Here is an 18,589-nt window from a genome sequence, read left to right on the forward strand (position 1 = left end):
AAAAAAAAAAAAAAGAAAAGAAAAGAAAATACAGTATAGGTCTTTGATAAAAATCAGTTTTCAGAAAGCCACCAAACTTCTGCCATTTTGGACCACATGGGACCAAGAAGACTTAGAACCCAGGGTGATAGCATATTTGTTCTCAAGGGGAGCTGAAATCAGAAAAAGTAACTAATTAGTAACGAGGAGCTCTGAGCCTTAGTCTTCCTTCTAATATGGGGGTCAAGATTTGGTAGACTAAGAAGATCCCAGTTTATTACCTTTCTACACCACATCATCTCCAGTTTCTCTCTTAAAGCTGGTGTGCTCAAATGCAAAACAAAATAGTTTGAACCTTCCAGCAGGTATTCTAATGCATGTAGAAGAGATTAAGAGTTTTCTGGCTTTCAAGTCACCCAATCTAAGTTGAATCCAGGCTCTGCTACCTTCTAGCTATGTGACCTTGGATAAATTTAATCTTTCTGAGGCTCAGTTCCCTCAACCATAAAATGAAGAGAATAATAGTACCCGTTCCTAAGATAAGATGTTAATAGTTGTAAAGCACAGTTATTAGCACATAGGACATATTAAGTGATCAACTTTTAAATATAGATGCTCCACATCTTACAATGGAGCTGTATCCTGATCAATCTGCCATAAGTTGAAAATGCACTTTTGGCTTATCCAGATATAACTCCATTATACATTTAGAAACATACTAAGTGCAAATCACGTTCATGCCATGGTAAAGTTGCAAAATCATTAAGTCAAACCATCAAGTAGGAGACTATTACCAAAAAAATTTAAATATTATCAAAATGTATTATGTTTATTATTATTATTAGAAGAGGCTCTGTGTTCTGCTTTTCTCTGCTTCCATATTCTGTGAGCGTATTCATTGTTACATTTCCTAATTCTCAAAATTGCTTTCTAGGAGGTTGAGGAAATACCTGGAAGATGAAGCAGAGGTGTCAGGAAGTGATGTGGGAAGTGAAGATGAGTATGATGGGGAAGAGATTGATGAATATGAAGAGGACATAATTGATGAAGTACTTCCTTCTGATGAGGAACTACAGAGTCAAATCAAGAAAATACACATGTCAGTATCCCCGGAAGCCCTTCTGAGTAGCAGGGTATATCATAAGACAGGCCCTATAACCAGCCAGAATGGTCCTTGTTTTGAACACCTTATTTCTCCTATTATAGGAAAACTATGTTGGATGATGATAAGCTACGTTTATACCAAGAGAGGTACCTTGCTGATGGGGATCTGCACAGTGATGGTCCTGGGCGAATCAGGAAGTTTCGATGGAAAAACATAGGTATCTTGGTTGTTGCCTTTAAAAGCAAATAGTTACAATGTGCTTGTTTGTCCAGTTTCACATGGCAAATGGCAAGCAAAACTAACAGGCTATGGGAAGACCTAGTTATAGCTATTGTTTTCTGTTAGTGGATGGGAAAAGTTTACATCATTATGTAGTAAACCATAAGGGTTTATTTTTTGTCTGTCCAAGCACTCTCTCCTATGAGGATTGCTGAATGCTGATTACCTTCACTCTTTGTTTAGATGATGCTTCCCAGATGGACTTGTTCCACAGAGACTCTGATGATGATCAGACCGAAGAACAGCTTGATGAGTCAGAGGCCAGGTGGAGGAAGGAGCGAATTGAACGAGAGCAGTGGCTTCGGGACATGGTAGGAATTCACCTACTCTGACCCTAGTTTATGAGGCTATCACTTGGCTTGTCATGATAGTTTCAAAATCTTGTTGGCCGGGTGCAGTGGCTCACACCTGTAATCCCAGCACTTTGGGAGGCCAAGGCCGGCAGATCATGAGGTCAGGAGTTCAAGACCAGCCTAGGCAACATGGTGAAACCCCATCTCTACTAAAAATAAAAAAATTAGCTGGGTATGGTGGCACATGCCTGTAATCCCAGCTACTCGGGAGGCTGAGGCAGGAGAATTGCTTGAACTAGGACCCGGGAGGTGGAGGTTGCAGTAAGCTGAGATTGTGCCACTGCACTCCAGCCTGGGCTAGAGCAAGACTCCACCTCAAAAAAAAAAAAATCTTAGCTTGGCATAATAGTTTCAAAATCTTAGGCATCATATTGCTATCTTTTTTAATCCTCGAGCTATCTTTTGTATTTTGAGAAGGCTACCATGGACAATTCTCTTCACGTTTGTCTAAGATTAATTTTTTTGTTTAAAGCAGCAGCAAAAAGAAAAACAAATCAAACCCCAGGAACTCTAGTTTCACAATCCAGGTGATGCTAACTATTTAGGAAGGCTATAGACTTTTTAAAAATGCTGTATGATTTTTATTTTCAGGCACAGCAGGGGAAAATTACAGCTGAAGAAGAAGAAGAAGTTGGGGAGGACAGTCAGTTTATGATAATGGCCAAGAAAGTTACAGCCAAAGCACTGCAGAAGAATGGTGAGCTCTTGTTTCTCCTTAGGGTCTAGCTCCCTGGATTGTTAGTGCTAGAGCTTTGGAGGTGACTCTAACCTTCAGGAGCTGTTGCAGCTTAATCATAAGCTTGTGTCTAATACTGTCTTAAAGAGCTTCAGAGAGATGGTGGGGAACAGTGTACTTAGCTTTAGACTATTGGGCAGTAGAGACTGTACTTGTGAGTATATGTAGCTGGTTTTACTTTATATTCTAAGGCTCAGAGTAGTTAATTCTGGCTTTCTCTATTTAGTTGCCCAGGATTTTATACCTAAGTGTTAGAGGTAGGATTTTAATCCAGGAATATTTAATTCCAGAAATGAAGCTCTTTACTATTCCACACACTTACCACTTTTGTTTTTCTTAAATGATTACTGTTCAACTTAGTTGTCTCTCATCTTGGAGCCAATTCTTGTAGCTTCAAAGTCACCATTATATAGAACAGGGTTCCCATGGCTTTAGCATATTGATTTAGTTACAAGATGTTTTAGTTTGTTTAGATTTAAAAGTAATTCTAATCAGCTTTTCCCAGAATAGGCCTCTGTCTTTTCTTTCCAGCCAGTCGCCCTGTGGTTATTCAAGAATCAAAGTCTTTGCTCAGAAATCCTTTTGAAGCCATCAGACTGGGAAGTGCTCATCAGGTTAGTTGGGAATGTAGTTAATCTAACATCTAGTCTATGGGTTATAAAGGCCCAAGTTCAGCTTAGGGAATAGTCTCTGTATTTAGAGGAGGGAGGTGGCTGCAGGGAAAAAGTTAACGTTAAAGGAGTCCGATATTTCTTTTCTACTTTAATAGGGTAGGAATATGTATCCTCAATATCTGGGGGGAGGTAGGGAGGGAAGGACTTTTCATTCTTTAGCTGGCACTTGGGATTTGATACTAGATGACTTGTCTTTCCTCAGGTGAAGACAGGCTCGCTGCTAAACCAGCCCAAAGCTGTGCTTCAGAAACTGGCTGCTCTCTCTGATCTTAACCCCAGTGCTCCTCGAAATTCAAGAAACTTTGTCTTTCATACACTTTCTCCTGTCAAGACTGAGGCGGCAAAGGAATTGTCTAAGTCCCAGGTATGGAATTTGAGAACTAATATGGTAGATTCCCAAACTAGAATTTATTTAAATTTAAAAACAAAAATTCTGACTTAACAGCTTTATGCTGCAGTGTTGAAATCTTGCACTCCCCAATAAAGTACAAGAGAATTGCTACCCCTAGTAGGTAATCTTTTTTTCTTTTTTTCTGTTTTTAATAATCCACGATTTAACTATAAGTTGCTTGAGAGCTAGTTGAAGGTAAGTACTTGTATGAAGGTCTTAAGCTGGCCCTGACTCCCTCTCTGCTTTCTAGGTAAAGAGAAGGGGTCCATCTTTCGTGACTTCTCCTTCACCTAAGCGCCTCAAGACAGATGATAATAGCACTTCAGGATTGAAGCAAAGCATCTTCAAATACTTGGAGAGCTAACACCATCAAGGGTACCAGAATCTACCTTGAGACTGCCTTGAGAAGTTTCTAGCACTGAGAGTTGGAATTGACACAAGGCAATGATCCTTCATAATCAATGCAATAAGATTGCAGACTGAAATTCCAGTTCTTTCTACTGAACAGCTCTGGACATCTCTTTTCCTAGTATTAGTCCCTGGATTGGCCACTGATCTCAACTCTGCAGTATTTACAACGTCAACAACTCATGGAATACTTGGGTGAGGTTTCTTTTTTTTTTTTTTTTTTTTTAAGGTGGAGTCTCACTCTGTTGCCCAGGCTGGGGTGCAATGGTGTGATCTCGGATCACTGCAATCTCCACCTCCCAGGTTGATGCGAATTTTTGTATTTTTAGTATAGACGAGGTTTCACCATGTTGGCCAGGCTGGTCTCAAAACTCCTGACCTCAAGTGATCCACTCACCTTGGTCCCCCAAAGTTCTGGGATTACAGGCATGAACCACCACACCTGGCCTTGGGTTAGGTGTCACTTCTTCCATTAAACATCTGACATTTTATCCTAGCAGCTTCCTGGGTTAATATCTCTTTGTGATAGAAGTGGTTGGAAGAAGAAGAGTAGGAAAACTGTGACATTACAGATTAGAGAAGGAAGTGAAAATCAGTACCATAATGACTACTTTGCACCCATGAGATACGTACCATGATGACCAGGGTTCGGTGAAAGAAAGTTTTTTTGTTTTTGTTTTTGTTTTTGTTTTTGTTTTTTTGAGACGGAGTTTCGCTCTTGTGCCGGGCGCGGTGGCTCTAATCCCAGCACTTTGGGAGGCCGAGGCGGGTGGATCACGAGGTCAAGAGATCGAGACCATCCTGGTCAACATGGTGAAACCCCGTCTCTACTAAAAATACAAAAAATTAGTTGTTTTTGTTTTTTTTTGAGACAGTCTCACTCTGTTGCCCCAGCTAGAGTACAGTGGTGCAATCTTGGCTCATGGCAACCGCTGCTTCCTGGGTTCAAGCAATTCTCCTGCCTCAGCCTCCTGAGTAGCTGGGACTACAGGCATGCTCCACCACACCCAGCTAATTTTTGTATTGTTAGTGGAGACGGGGTTTCACCACGTTAGCCAGGCTGGTGTTGAACTGACCTCAAGTGATCCAGCCTCTTTGGCCTCCCAAAGCGCTGGGATTACAGGCGAGAGCCACTGCGCCCAACCGAAAGAAAGATTCCTAGAGGACCTAGGAACTGATACATGAGCTGCTGTATTAGTCTGACCCCTTTCATTTTCCTGTATGCTTCTTCCCAAGGCAGCATCACATTTTGAATTAATTTTTGCTGCTTAATAAGGACTTAAACTGGTACCCAAGTCAGAAAGACTGTGGCTCTAATTTTCTGGAGCTTGGGGATGAACATAAAATGTTACACCCAGTGTTCGTCCATCACAGTCTATGAGGCAGAGAGACCTTTCCTGGGACTGAATTCTTAATTTGAAGCACTGTTGTTCAAAGACCTCCCTTGGTCTGACAAGAAGAAACAACCATTATTTATTTCGTTCTCCTGGCTTACATACATTGCCCTCACTAGTCCATGGACATTTCAATATTTCATTACTAATTTTAAGAGAAGACCACCATGGAATTTAATAGAAATATTATTGAAGAGAATTGCCATCATTCTCTATTTTCCCTGAACTACCACATGCTTCTCAGAATTTTGAACAAATGTTTTTCCCCTCAGAACTGAGCATTAGTGCTGCTTTGGAAAAACATTCTATGTGAATGTTGTGGCTTCAGTGTCAGGAGCTGGACTTGGGAAGTTGGAAGAGAGTGTGCCAGTTGTTTATTCGGAGGTGGGAATACCAATTTAATTGATGAAATTAGGTTGTAGATTTTCAACAGTTTTCTAATAAGATGCTGACTTTGACAATACTCATGTTTGTATATTTGTAATCTTATAATGGGGAAAATGTATATAAAGATGTTTTAATATGTATGTAGTTTTTCAATAAATCTTAATGCCTTGAAGGGAAGATTTGCTGTCCAGCTTGAATGCTGATTCTTTTTTTGCCTGTTTGATCAGGTCTTTATTCAAAAGAAGCTGTCCAAAATGATTTGACCTTATGGAATAATCAAATTTAAGAGTTTATGCAGCAGGCTTCTTTTCCTCTGTAGTGAGTTTCTTTTCTGCTGGCTTCTTTTCAAGGGCTGGTTTCTTGGTAGCTGCTGCCTTTTTTCCTACTGGAGGCTTCTTCTGCTTCTTAACACCAACAGCAGCCTTCTTTCCTTTCTTACCTACTACAACAGGCTTCTTGCCTGCAACTCCCTTCTCATCTGATTTGGCTTCTAGTGCTGCTGCTGCCGCGGCTGCCTTATCCACCCTGAGCTTGTGATTCCTGGCCTGGCGAAGAATGGTGTTCCGGTGCATGGTCTTTGCATATGGGTTTAGCTTCAACATGATTCTCAGGTTTTTCAGTGGGTTCTTCTTTAGGACTCTGCGATGAATCTTCTTGCGTGGTGCTCGAAGGGCTCTTTGGATCTCTGGGCTTTTCAAGATTTTGCTGAGATCTGTATTGATCATCTTGTGCATGGGGAGATTGTAGTTACTCTTGAGGGACGCAGCTTTACGCCAAGTGCCATACAATTCATCTAACTTCCGGAAAGCACTTTCAGTCCAAATGCAGAAACGTCCCACATGCCCACCAGGAGCAAGCTTCAAAATGTTCAGTTTGCTTACATTAAGCAGAGTAATTCCAGGGATGTTTCTGAAGGCCTTGATGATACCATTATTCTCATTGTAGATGATGCAGAGGCCTCTGCGCTGGATACGGCGACGGTTTCTCATTTTGCCCTTGCCAGCTCTCATTCGCTGAGAGGCATAGAACTTTTTGATATCATTCCAGGCTTTAAGTTTCTTAAGAAGCAAAACAGCCTCCTTGGTCTTCTTGTACCCTTCAACTTTATCTTCGACTACCAAAGGAAGTTCAGGAACTTCCTCAATACGATGACCTTTAGTCATGACCAGTGCTGGTAAGGCTGAGGCAGCCAGGGCAGTACAGATGGCATATCGTTTTTGGGTTGTGTTCACTCTACGATGCCAACGGTGCCAGGTTTTGGTTGGTGCAAACATTTGGCCTCCACGACACATATTTCCAAAAGCACCCTGGCCAGAACGGTGAGTCCCACCACCTCGAACTCTGGGAATTCGAGCCACAGCTCTGCCAGTACCCCAAGACTCAGCACTAGTCTGATGACCTGCTAATTCACTGACAGCATAAGGCTGTCTGTTGTTTTTGCGCAAGTTGGTGTGAACAAAGTTCACAATATCTGGTCGAATAGGAGCCTTTAATACAGCAGGCAAAGTGACATTTTTGCCAGATGACTCCCCCTTTTCGGAGTACACTGATTTCAGTGGGCGAGTACACGCCATGGCGGAGAGAGGAGACAGCCACGCTCCTCTCGGCCCGGCAGCTGCCACAGGAAAAGGCGAATGCTGATTCTTAGATCAATGCTTGTCTAACATGGAGGAGCATTTCATTTTCAGGTTATCTCCATCCCAGGGAAACCCTCTGGATCTAAAATGAAAGCCTGCTGCAGTTGTACCCTCACTGGCTTCTCAGTCCTAGTGAATTGATCAAGTCAACTTACCAAGTGGTTTGGGTTCAGCATAGGAGAAGAGGAGAGCTGAGTTTACATAAATGGCACCTTCTGTTATAGCTCTTTTTTTAAAAAAAAAAATTATTTTTAGAGACGGTCTCATTCTGTTGTCCAGGTAAGAGTGCAATGGCACAATCATAGCTCACTGTATGTACCCTTGAACTCCTGGGCTTAAGCATCCTCCTTCCTCAACCTTTGGAGTAGCTGGGCCACATTACAGGTGCATGCCCCCATGCCCAGCTAATTATTTTATTTTTGTAGGGACAGGGTCTTGCTGTGTTGCCCTGGCTGATCTTGAACTCCTGATTTCAAGCAATCCTCCCACTTTGGCCTCCCAAAATGCTGGAGTCACAGGCTTACCCACCAGGCACAGCCTGTTAGAGCTCTTTGACTGGCCTTTCTTTTTAGATGAGTTTGTATGTACTTCATTTTATCCATGGGTTTAAGATAAGCGTTTTTGCCTCTTTTGAGCTCTCTAAACAGTGCCCAAGACAAGATAGCCCTTGCTGAGCAGGAAGGCTAAATATTTCTCCCCTCTTGTTTCCCTACATATCTTTTAGGGAAGAGATGGAAAAGACAATTGTAATTGACAACTGGGGGTAAGAAAATTCAGCTAGGCACGGTTTACACTGGGATTACATGACTCACACTGGTAATCCCAGCACTTTAGGGGACTGAGGCGGGTACATTGTTTGAACTCAGGAGTTCAAGACCAGCCGGGGCAACATGGTGAAACTCCGACTCTATTAAAAATAATAATAATAAACAAATAAGAAAATTAGTCCCTACAAAATCTGGGGAGAAAATGGTTTCTGGGCCAGGCGCAGTGGCTCACGCCTGTAATCCCAGCACTTTGGGAGGCTGAGGTGGGTGGATCACCTGAGGTCAGGAGTTTGAGACCAGCCTGACCAGGAAGGTGAAACCCCATCTCTACTAAAAATACAAAACTTATCTGGGCATGGTGGCAGGTGCCTGTAGTCTCAGCTACTCGGGAGACTGAGACAGGAGATTTGCTTGAACCCGGGAGACAGAGGTTGCAAGGAGCCGAGATCGTGCCACTGCACTCCAGTGTGGGCGACGGAGCGAGACTGTCACAAAGGAAAAATAGAAAATAGTTTCTGACTGAGGCACCTGGGAGAAAGCACTCTTTGGAGAAAGAAAACTTAAGTCTTAAATTTCTGGGTTACTTTTCCTTATGCCAGGATAGTTGCTATATTTGAGCTAAGCCTTGATCTTGGAAACAGGATTGACATGGACAGTTTTGATCTGACCCACATGCCTGTTGCCCAAGGCACTGAGCCAGCAGCATCAGCTATGTTTTAATGAAATTGAAGTCCCAGGACCTGCCACTATGGCTCCTAGGAGAACTCAGCTCCACTAACTTGGAAATTATACATTTGGAGGGATGAGAGCCCATGCATGAGTGTGGGAGATAGAGTGTGCTCAGTGTCAGTCTTTTTGTTTATTCCTTGTTCCATACACTTGAATAGGGATATGGTATTAGCCTCTTTAAGCAGGTCCCTAATCTCATTCACAGTGGCACAGCCATACTAGGGTCTCTTCCATAAACCATAAGATTTTATTCACCAAAGCTCTAGAGACAAGGTGCTCAGATCTCTGTAGCATCCCTCGTTTTCTCAATTGCTTCTCTACAAACTTCTCACTTGGAGAGTTTCTAATGCTCAGGCTGGAAGACTTTTTAGGGGGTGTTTTTGGTTTTTATCTCGTAGGGTTATGTCTGATCACTCTTGGGGCATCCTGTCCTAGGACTTGTGTACCTAAGGATAGAGGAGGGTATTTCTGGGAAGAGTGTTGTCATGATACTATTTTATTATATCATCCTTGAAATGGTATTGTATGTTCTACCCTTATTTCCTGCTCATGGCCTGGCACACAGCTTGGAATGTAGTGGTGCCTACCACAGTCTGAATAAATAACACTACACTTTTCAGAGTCTCTGTTTATAAAATGAGGATACTAAGTCATGGCTGTCTCAGAGTAGCTGGGGGGCTTAAGTTGGAAAATGTATGTCAGTGCATTATGTCAAGTGCTACTCTGTAAGCATAAGAAATTGCCAGTAGCTCCCAGAAAAAAGAAATTCACCTCCTTTGAGAATGAAAGAAAGAAATTACCAGTATTGCAATTACAACATATATTGTAGGCCACTTCTTAAAGGCCTATTGTTACTCAAATATCTCAAACTTATCCTTGAAAATGTGATCTTCTCTAAAAACCTGTTCTTCCTCCTGTATTTGCCATTTCAGTAAATGACACCTCCATATACCCAGTCACTCAGACTGGAAACCTGAAGAGCATTCTCAATACCTTCCTTAATTCTGTAATCAGACAATCTCCAAGTTCTGTTATTTCTACTTCCAAATTGCATCTTGAATCAGCTCATTTCTTCCAGCTCTATGGCCAATGCCCTGGTCCAAGATTTCATAATTTTTTTCCAGGGTACTGCTGTAGCCTCCTGACCTCCCCACTTCTGTTTTTGCTTCCCTTCCATCCAATCTGCATAGCAGCCAGAGGTGACCTTTATATAAGCATGATTTGGAGGATGACACTTCCCTACTTATAATCTCAATGTCTTCTACTGCACTCAAAGTTCAAACTTCTCATGGACAACAAGGCCCTGCATGATATAGCTCTGCCTCCCAACCTCCTGTCTATTTTTCTTTCTCATGACATGCAGCCTCAGGACCATCTAAAGCGTCCTTCTCTTTTCCTGGAATGCTCTGTCCTCCAATTTCCCTCTTTGTCTGACATAATTCTCAAGGTGTTAGCTTAAGCCTAATTTCTTCAGAGGAGCCTTCTCTGACTATTACCACCCCTTTCTTAATTAGGTCACCTCTGTTTACGTTTTGTATTTTTTTTGTTTTGTTTTGTTTTGAGATGTATTCTAGCTCTGTCGCCCAGGCTGCAGTGCAGTGGAGTGATCTCAGCTCATTGAAACCTCTGTCTTCCAGATCCAAGCAATTCTGCCTCAGCCTCCCAAGTGCCTGGGTTTACAGCCACATGCCACCCCCTCCGGCTAATTTTTGTATTTTTAATAGAGATGGGGTAGGTGTTAGCTTAAGCCTAATTTCTTCATTTCAGAGAAGCCTTCTCTGACCATTACCACCCCTTTCTTAATTAGGTTACTTCTGTTTATGTTTTCCATTCTTTGTTGTTTTTGTTGTTGAAACGGATTCTCGCTCTGTCACCCAGGCTGGAGTGCAGTGACGTGATCTTGGCTCACCACAACCTCAGCCTCCCAGGCAATCAGTTCCCCTGCCTCAGCTTCCCAACTAGCTGGGGTTATATGTGCTCATCACCACGCCTGGCTAATTTCTGTATTTTTAGTAGGGACAAGTTTTCGCTATGTTGGCCAGGCTGATCTTGAACTTTTGACCTCAAGTGATTCACCTACCTCGGGCTCCCAAAGTGCTGGGATTACAGGCATGAACCACTGCATCCAGCCTTAAGTTTCCTACTCTTTTGGGTCTGTTATCATGATGTGGTACCTTAATGTTTGCTGAGGCTTTGCCTTCATGTCTGTTTTGTTGAAAAATGTATGCTTTGGGTAGCACCATGCCTGGCACATAAAATAATTCAATAGATTTTTTGAGCAATGAGTGATGGGAGGCCTGGAAGAGCTAATGGTGAAAAGCACAGAGTTGAATGTATACAGAGGAGCTGTATACAGTTCTGTAGTACAGAATAGAGGTGGAGAGCTTTGGTCCTTGCTCCTTCTGCAGCTTGTGGGCATCATGACTTTGGGTAAATCATTACCTCTTAACTTTTTGCCTCAACTGGAAAATGAGGCTCATGTGAAATGACTTGGTTTAACTCACAGGGTATGGTTAGGATCAAAGGTACAAATTAATGTGAAGTGATTGTGCATATTTAAGAGGCCGTACTAATGCAGGCTAACCCACTGCTGAGGAATGGGTAGAGGAGATGCCTCATTATGCTCTGGTTGAGTGGGAAGGAGAAACCAAACCCCAACAAAGCTCCTTAGTCCACCAGTGGCGGCTAGCTATATGACAAGACTTATAGCAGTGGAAATGGAGGCCTGCGTGTATGCCTGGACTCTCGTAGTGAACTGGGGAGATAGGCAAGGCTTGTGTATGGCTGGTGTCACCTCAGATTTTACCTTTTGAGATCAAGGTGCCTGGTTTCTGTCCCCAGTAGTTGTATCATCTTGGTCTGTACCATCTACGTCCTTCTCATCCCCTCTTTCTGTCCTCTGTCCTCTCACCTTAAAGGTTTTTCATTTTCAGGTTATTGATTTAGTTCTTCCCTGTGGTGGGATTCATAATGGGAAAAGGGGGCTTGAAGTAGCTACAGCCTAAGGGTGATTGGAAGGAGTTGTGGGGCTGGACACCTGAGTTCCTTCCCTTCATTTTAGAGAGAACCATAGTCTGTGGTATTCTTGATGGCTGCTGGGCTAGAGGTAGGGGTGAAGAGGCAGCTCCCAGTGCCAGGCTAGAGAATTATTGCCTAGTCCAAGGGGTAGAAAGTGCTGGGGCAGGGTTGGGAGTGAGCCGTGGTTTGGGCTTTTCGGCCCCCATCTCTTTTTCTGAGGCAGAGGGAAGGAAAAGAGCTGACTGCCCACCCCTCTGTTTGTTTGTCTTGTCTAATTTAACTTACGTTATTTATCAAAAAGACAGGTTATTTGGAAAACCAGATAGATGTAGGCAAAAATCATCTGGGTTTTCCAAACATGAAAAATTAGGTTCTGCAGGCCCAGGAGGGAAGGCGTGTGCGTGTGTGTGTGTGTGTGTGTGTGTGTGTGTGTGTGTGTGATGCGGGGGGCGAGATTCAGTGAGTGTCTCTGTAGTTAGACCCAGCCATTGTTCCATTACATTCAAGCATACTCCCTCCTTCATTTTCCTTCAAGTTCTTTTATGATTAGAATCTAAATGAGAAAACTAAAATCTTCATGTTGGTTGCTGGATGTTTTAATTGACCAAGGATGAGAATCCATCAGGGCTATAGAAGAACAGCAGCTGATAGTTTTTTCTCTCTTTCCAGCCCTCAGTCTCTTACACAGAGTGGGCAGATTAGTGAGAGGTGCAGGGTCCTGAGAGTTTTCTGAAGCAGAAAACTTTACCTCTTGTCTCTTCAATGTTATCGTCCCAAAACAGTTGCAGCAAATATGGAGGTTAGACATTAGAGAAGAACTTACCATCTCAACTTTCTGATGATCAGATGACTAAAAGAACACTGAGGATTCAGGGTTGTCTCTCCATCTCACCCAGGGAAGAAGCTAGCCCAGCTTCCTTCTGGACAATGGTGGCATGCTCTGTAGCTACAACCAGGAATTTGTAAAGCTTGTGGTTTTGGGCCGGGCATGGTGGTGCACACCTGTAATCCCAGCACTTTGGGAGGCTGAGGTGGGAGGATTGCTTGAACTCAGAGGTTTGAGACCAGCTTAGCAAAATGATGAAACCCTGTCTCTACAAAAACTACAAGAATTAGCTGTGCATGGTGGCATTTGCCTGTAGTCACAACTACTTAGGAGGCTGAGGTAAGAGATTCAATTGAGCCCAGAGGTTTTGGCTCCAGTGGGCCAAAATTGCAGCGTTGCACTCCAGCCTGGGCAACAGAGTGAGACTGTCTCAAAAGAAAAAAAAAAAAAAGCTTGTGGTTTTGTTATCTTGGGTAGCAACACTTTAAAGAAGGAATTAAAGCAGGAGGCTATTGAGGCACAACTCTTGGCTGCCATAGAGAAAATGTTCTGGCTGAAAGCAGAAAGCAAGCCATCCCATTCATACACATATGCACACACACGGAAGACAGCCAAGACCTTTTCTGGCCTGAGAAATCTTTGGCGGCCGCAATAGCACTTGTCCCATTGTGAGTGGCATTTTTTCAAAGTGTCATTGGACTGTGAACACTACTTAATAACCTGATCTCATCTGAATAATCTGAGTTAATACTAGCTTCACAGTTGTGAGGATTAAATAAAAAAAAATTTGTAAAGTGTCTGCCTCAAGGCCTGGCACACAGTAAATCTCAACAAATGCTTGCTGAATGAATGAATCCATGAATCTGAGCATTAACGCTCTCCTCACCGTTTCCAAGGATCAGTGCATAACAGCCCCAGTAACTGAGACTTCTAGACTGTCCCAACTGAGCCTGCAGCCTGAGGCATGATCTAAACCTGCTCTTCATTTAACACATATTTGATGAGTTATGGTGTGGAGGCTGGACCCTTCCATGAAGGCCTTCTTGGCCCAGCTGCTGGAAGCACTATTCAGACAGCCTTCCAATGTGGGAATTGCCTCAGCTGCAGAGAACACCTTGCCCAAGGTCAAGGATAGCCCACATCCAATAGCAACAGGTGTATAAAGGCCCGGCCTTCTTGGCTCATATCAGGTCAACTCTGAAGGGCCATTCTAGCTTCAGAGCTCCCCATGGGGTTGGCTGTGGCTGTCACAGGCTTATATCATAATTCAGCTTCTTCCTCTGCCCACTCCTGCTCATTCTTATCCTTCCACAGCTGTTGATCCTAAAGGAGGTTCTTACTAAACATATTGCACACTAAACAGTCTCAGAGTTGGCTTCCTGGGAAACCCGAGCTGTGAATGCGCTAGTCCTGGTAGCCAAGCCTTTAGAACAACAAAGAACAGAGACTCCTTTGCAATGGAGTTCCGGCGTTGGGCGTGTGGATACTGTCTCCTTATGCCCACCAGGGGGCAGCAGCATCCTAGCCACCTGCCCTCCTGTGGCTCCGGGAGTGGGCTTGAAGCCTTTTCCCGGGCTACTTCAGGCCCCACACCAGTATTGGGCAGGATTACCTCCCTTAGGGTGTCCACCCTCCTGACCAAAACAACAAACTTTCTTAAACTGTCCAGGCCTTAGTTATGTTAGTTTCAAGCACCCGCACTACCAGCACTGAAGGCCAATCAGTCTTTCTACGGCCCCTTCCCCTGCTCCCCAGCCGGTAACCTCCATGCCTGGGATCTCCCACCTCTCACACTTACCATCCACAATAGATTTGTTTTCTGTGTGACAAGGTAATTACGAGCTTGGGGCCAGTAGGCCCTGAGGCCAGTCTGAGGATGGTCACTTCATTCTGGCTCTCCCTGTTGTGCTAACAGTATTGATTTTTAGTCGTATTTATTATGATGACGTGTGTGTGTGTGTGTGTGTGTGTGTGTGTGATCTGGCCCTGGTGACATGACATATGGAGACAAGAGGGCGAGAGCAAATTTCCTCTTGTCACAATTTAACTTCTTGAAACCCCCCACTGAGCATTGTTTATCTACAGGTTTTAACATCTTTGCTTATCTGTCTTCATTCTGTCCACTCATCCCCAAAGATTTCCAAGAGATTCACTGGAGCCAGATAGATATGGCTACAGGAGCGAGGAAAGGGTTTGGGAAGGCGAGTGAGGACAGCGAGTGCACTACCTTTTGTTAGCAACTATTAACACATCCAGCAAAGATTTACTACGTTCCCATCACATGCCAGTTACGTCTAGGCTAAGTTCCCCAACTCCCTGCTGGGGGACATCCTGAGACAGACTGCTATGCGCCTCCTTTTTTTTGGCGGGCGGGGGGTGCGGGGGTGGGGGGAGGCTGCATCTGTTTCTGTGGCTGTGAAATGGGTGCGAGGAAAACCTGACCAGGAAGCTTTCAGAGAGAGTGAGACTGAGATTGGGTGCAACCAATTCAAGAATGCTGCTTACCTGAACTTCAGGCTACTTAAGGCCTCACGTAACGTAGTCTACTTCCTCACGGGGAAGAGGAAGGGCAAGCCTGAGGCAAAACATTGCAAGTGGAAGGGGGCGCTCAGAACTGCAATGATTGCCATGGGAATTAGCTGAGGCTGAGGGCGATTCGTGGGGCCACGTTTCCCCAGCCTGTCTTCTCTGTGCCAGCCAGGAGAATGAATAAATCATTGTTCAGGGGCGGGATGCAGCTGCCGAGCTCCTCCCCTCGGCACATGCCCCAACTCCAGCTCGTCCATTGAGGGCTGCTGGAGCAGAGCTGTTTATACACCCAGCTCCCCAAATCCTATTGAGGCCTCCCCCTCTGCACGAGCCACCGGCTCCAAGCCCATTCAGCCTTGCCTTTTGTGCTGGGGGTTAAGTGGTTACATGTGGGGGGCACCCAGAAAGGAACTGTCAGGCCTTGAAAGGCTGTGTTGATACAGTGCCCTCCTACTGATGAATGGGGTGGGTGGAGGAGAAGTGGGCGGCCGGAGGGTGGGGTGGGGGAGAGGGCTTGGGGATTATGGAGCCCACAGAGGCAGCTGCTAGGAAGGGGGTGGAACAGGCACCCCCGTCTCTCATTCCTCCTTCAGCTTCTCTGTCTAGCTGATTCCCTCTGTTGTGGGCACTGGATGATCAAGAGCCTTGGGACCTTGGATTTGGCTTTTCTGGTCTCCTGGTGACCACCTGAGTGCACTGGAGAGAAAGAGTTTATATTACCTTTCATTCTTCCAGCAGCTCTGAAAATACCCGTTTCTCCCTTTTCCCTTGGAAGGGGTGGGTGAGAAGGGAACAGGGTGGGGGACAGGGGGAGGATTCATTTCCCAGGTTCATCTGGTGCAGTGGATTTGCAGCTGTGCCCTGTGGAACTATAAAAACTTCCCTGAGGTTCCCTCAGAGCCCTTAGGGGGAAGGGTTAGGGGAAGAGAGATCTTGAATTGGGTATATTGGAAAGATTTTGTTGAGAAAAAAAATGACTTCAAGGCTCTAAAAATGCTTTAAAACGTCTAATTGAATATACCTCCTTGTCATTTTACAGCTGGGAAAACAGCCAAAATGGAGGATAGGTGAATGGGCATGTTTTACCTAAGGTAATCACATAGTAATTTCTTGGTAGACTAGACAGGCACTTTACCTTTAAGAAGCAATAGAGAAATGGATGAACAAAACAACTAGGTCACCAGCTTCCTGGGCCTTCCTTTTCCAAGATGAACAAATTCTGGGGAAGAATTTTTGTTCTAATCTGCCTTAAAGGCTCTCTGGCATGTCAAAGGTCCTCTGGGGCTGTGCCTGGTCTTGGGAGCCCAAGGTGAACATTATAATGTTCACCATTATAATGTTATTGAACAATGTTCAAGGCATGTTATCTTATTTAGCCCAAAAAGGTTAAAATGATTTGATTTGCCTAAGTTCCCAAAGCCATGTGGGGAAGTTGACAGATGATGTGAGCTCAGGAAGAGAAGCAGGTTGGCAAAACAGTTTGTAATCCAGGATTGTGCTTTTGTTCTGATGTGGAACCTTTGAGGCTTCCTCAGTTATTTCCCTGCTGCCCCCAGGATGGAGCCCAAGCTCCTCGGGATGGTAGTCAAGACCTTTCACAACTGGGCCCCCTTTATCTTCTAGCCTCACCTTACCTCCACTATACACTGAGCTCCAGCCACACTGGCCTATGGGGTGTTTCCTGAACTCACGCTGAAAATGCAGTCTCCCATGCCTTCTCTTGCTTTCTCCTGGTGAACTCCTTTTCATCCCTCAAGGCCTGGCTCAGATATCACCGTGCTGGCTGGGTGCAGTGGCTCATACGTGTCATCCCAGCATATTGGGAGGCCAAGGTGGGAGGATCACTTAAGGCCAGGAGTTTGATACAAGCCTGGCAACTTAGCAAGACTCCATCTTTTTTTTTTTTTTTTTGAGACAGTCTTGCTCTGTTGCCCAGGCTGGAGTACAGTGGCGCAATCTCAGCTCACTGCAACCTCCAACTCCCAATTCAAGTGATTCTACTGCCTCAGCCTCCAGAGTAGCTGGGCCTACAGGCACGTGCCACCATGCCAACTATGCTTTTGTATTTTTAGTAGAGACAGGGTTTCACTGTGTTAGCCAGGATGATCTCGATCTCCTGACCTCACGATCCACCCGCCTCAGCCTCCCAAAGTGCTGGGATTACAGGCATGAGCTACTGTGCCTGGCTGACTCCCATCTCTTAAAAAAATATAATAACCTCTGAGAAGCCTTTCCTTACCCTTCTTGGGGCTCATTAGTTTTACCTCCTGGCTCTGTTGGAGGGCCCATTGCATTGTTATAGCCCACTCTTCTATTTTTTTTTTTTTTTTTTTTTTGGAAACAGGTTTTGGCTCTGTCATCCAGGCTGGAGTGCAGTGGTGTGATCTTGGCTCACTGCAGCCTCTGCCTCCCAGGTTCTGCAGAACCCTGTTCAGGGTGATACTGGCCATCTCTGGAGATTTCTGTGTTCCTGCCACTTAAATCCCTGGCATATATGTGGGTAGGTGAACACAGCCACAGATACCCTTTCACTTGGGGTGAATAATTCTCTGGTGTCCTCACGGGAAAAGCCTCTGGTGAATGAAAAACAGGCATCTCTACAGCTGCTTTTTTGTCTTCCTGCAGACATAGACAGCCCTGCCTTCCTGGGGCTTTTTGTTTTTCAGGCTTTAAACTCTGAAGATTATGGAGTGGCCAGGACTGCTGTGTGAACACTGACTGTATTAATTATACAGTGCTAGAATATTCCATACAACATTGTCCTTGATTAAGCAAAGAGGCTACAGGCTAGGTGTGGCGGCTCACGCCTGTAATCCCAGCACTTTGGGAGGCCAAGGCAGGCGGATCACTTGAAGCCCATCTCTACTAAAAATACAAAAATTAGCCAGGTGCAGTGGCACACGCCTGTAGTCCCAGCTACTCAAGAGGCTGAGGCATGAGAATTGCTTGATCCTGGGAGGTGGACATTGCAGTGAGTGGAGATTGCACCACTGCACTCCAGCCTGGTTGACAGAGTGAGACTCTGTCTCAGAAAAAGCAAAGAAAGAAAGGAGGCTACAATCTGATGCACTTCAAATGAATTCACTTGGCTTAGCAGGTATTATATTATTTAGAAGTAACTAGCTTTAGGCCCGGCGTAGTGACTCACACCTGTAATCCCAGCACTTTGGGAGGCCACGGAGGGCAGATCACCTGAAGTCAGGAGTTTGAGAACAGCCTGGCCAACTTGGTGAAACACTGTCTCTACTAAAAATACAAAAATTCGCTGAGTGTAGTGGTGGGCACCTGTAATCCCAGCTACTCAGGAGGCTAAGGAAGGAGAATTGCTTAAACCTGGGAGCCGGAGGTTACAGTGAGCTGAGACTATGCCACTGCAC

General features: G+C 44.6%; 2 protein-coding genes across 2 annotated transcripts in view; one reads left to right on the forward strand and one right to left on the reverse strand.

The window, feature by feature from the left end:
• CLSPN (claspin) overlaps positions 1-4,196 on the forward strand; it is a 35,374-nt gene extending 31,178 nt beyond the window's left edge. Inside the window, exons 19-25 of the mRNA XM_017501090.2 lie at positions 914-1,078; positions 1,186-1,301; positions 1,547-1,674; positions 2,308-2,413; positions 2,984-3,066; positions 3,329-3,490; positions 3,768-4,196. Of these exons, the coding sequence (XP_017356579.1) occupies positions 914-1,078; positions 1,186-1,301; positions 1,547-1,674; positions 2,308-2,413; positions 2,984-3,066; positions 3,329-3,490; positions 3,768-3,881 (874 nt within the window). The 3' untranslated portion in view covers positions 3,882-4,196. The remainder of the gene's footprint in view (positions 1-913; positions 1,079-1,185; positions 1,302-1,546; positions 1,675-2,307; positions 2,414-2,983; positions 3,067-3,328; positions 3,491-3,767) is intronic.
• Positions 4,197-5,912: 1,716 nt separating this feature from the next.
• LOC108284376 (60S ribosomal protein L4-like) lies at positions 5,913-7,334 on the reverse strand. Its single transcript, XM_037728707.1, has one exon. It carries the CDS (start codon positions 7,278-7,280, stop codon positions 5,997-5,999), a length of 1,284 nt encoding a protein of 427 aa, XP_037584635.1. The 5' UTR covers positions 7,281-7,334; the 3' UTR covers positions 5,913-5,996.
• Between the last annotated feature and the right edge of the window lie 11,255 nt (positions 7,335-18,589).

Source organism: Cebus imitator, unplaced genomic scaffold, assembly GCF_001604975.1.
Source record: "Cebus imitator isolate Cc_AM_T3 unplaced genomic scaffold, Cebus_imitator-1.0 Scaffold277, whole genome shotgun sequence".
In the NCBI taxonomy this organism is placed as follows: Eukaryota; Metazoa; Chordata; class Mammalia; order Primates; family Cebidae; genus Cebus; species Cebus imitator.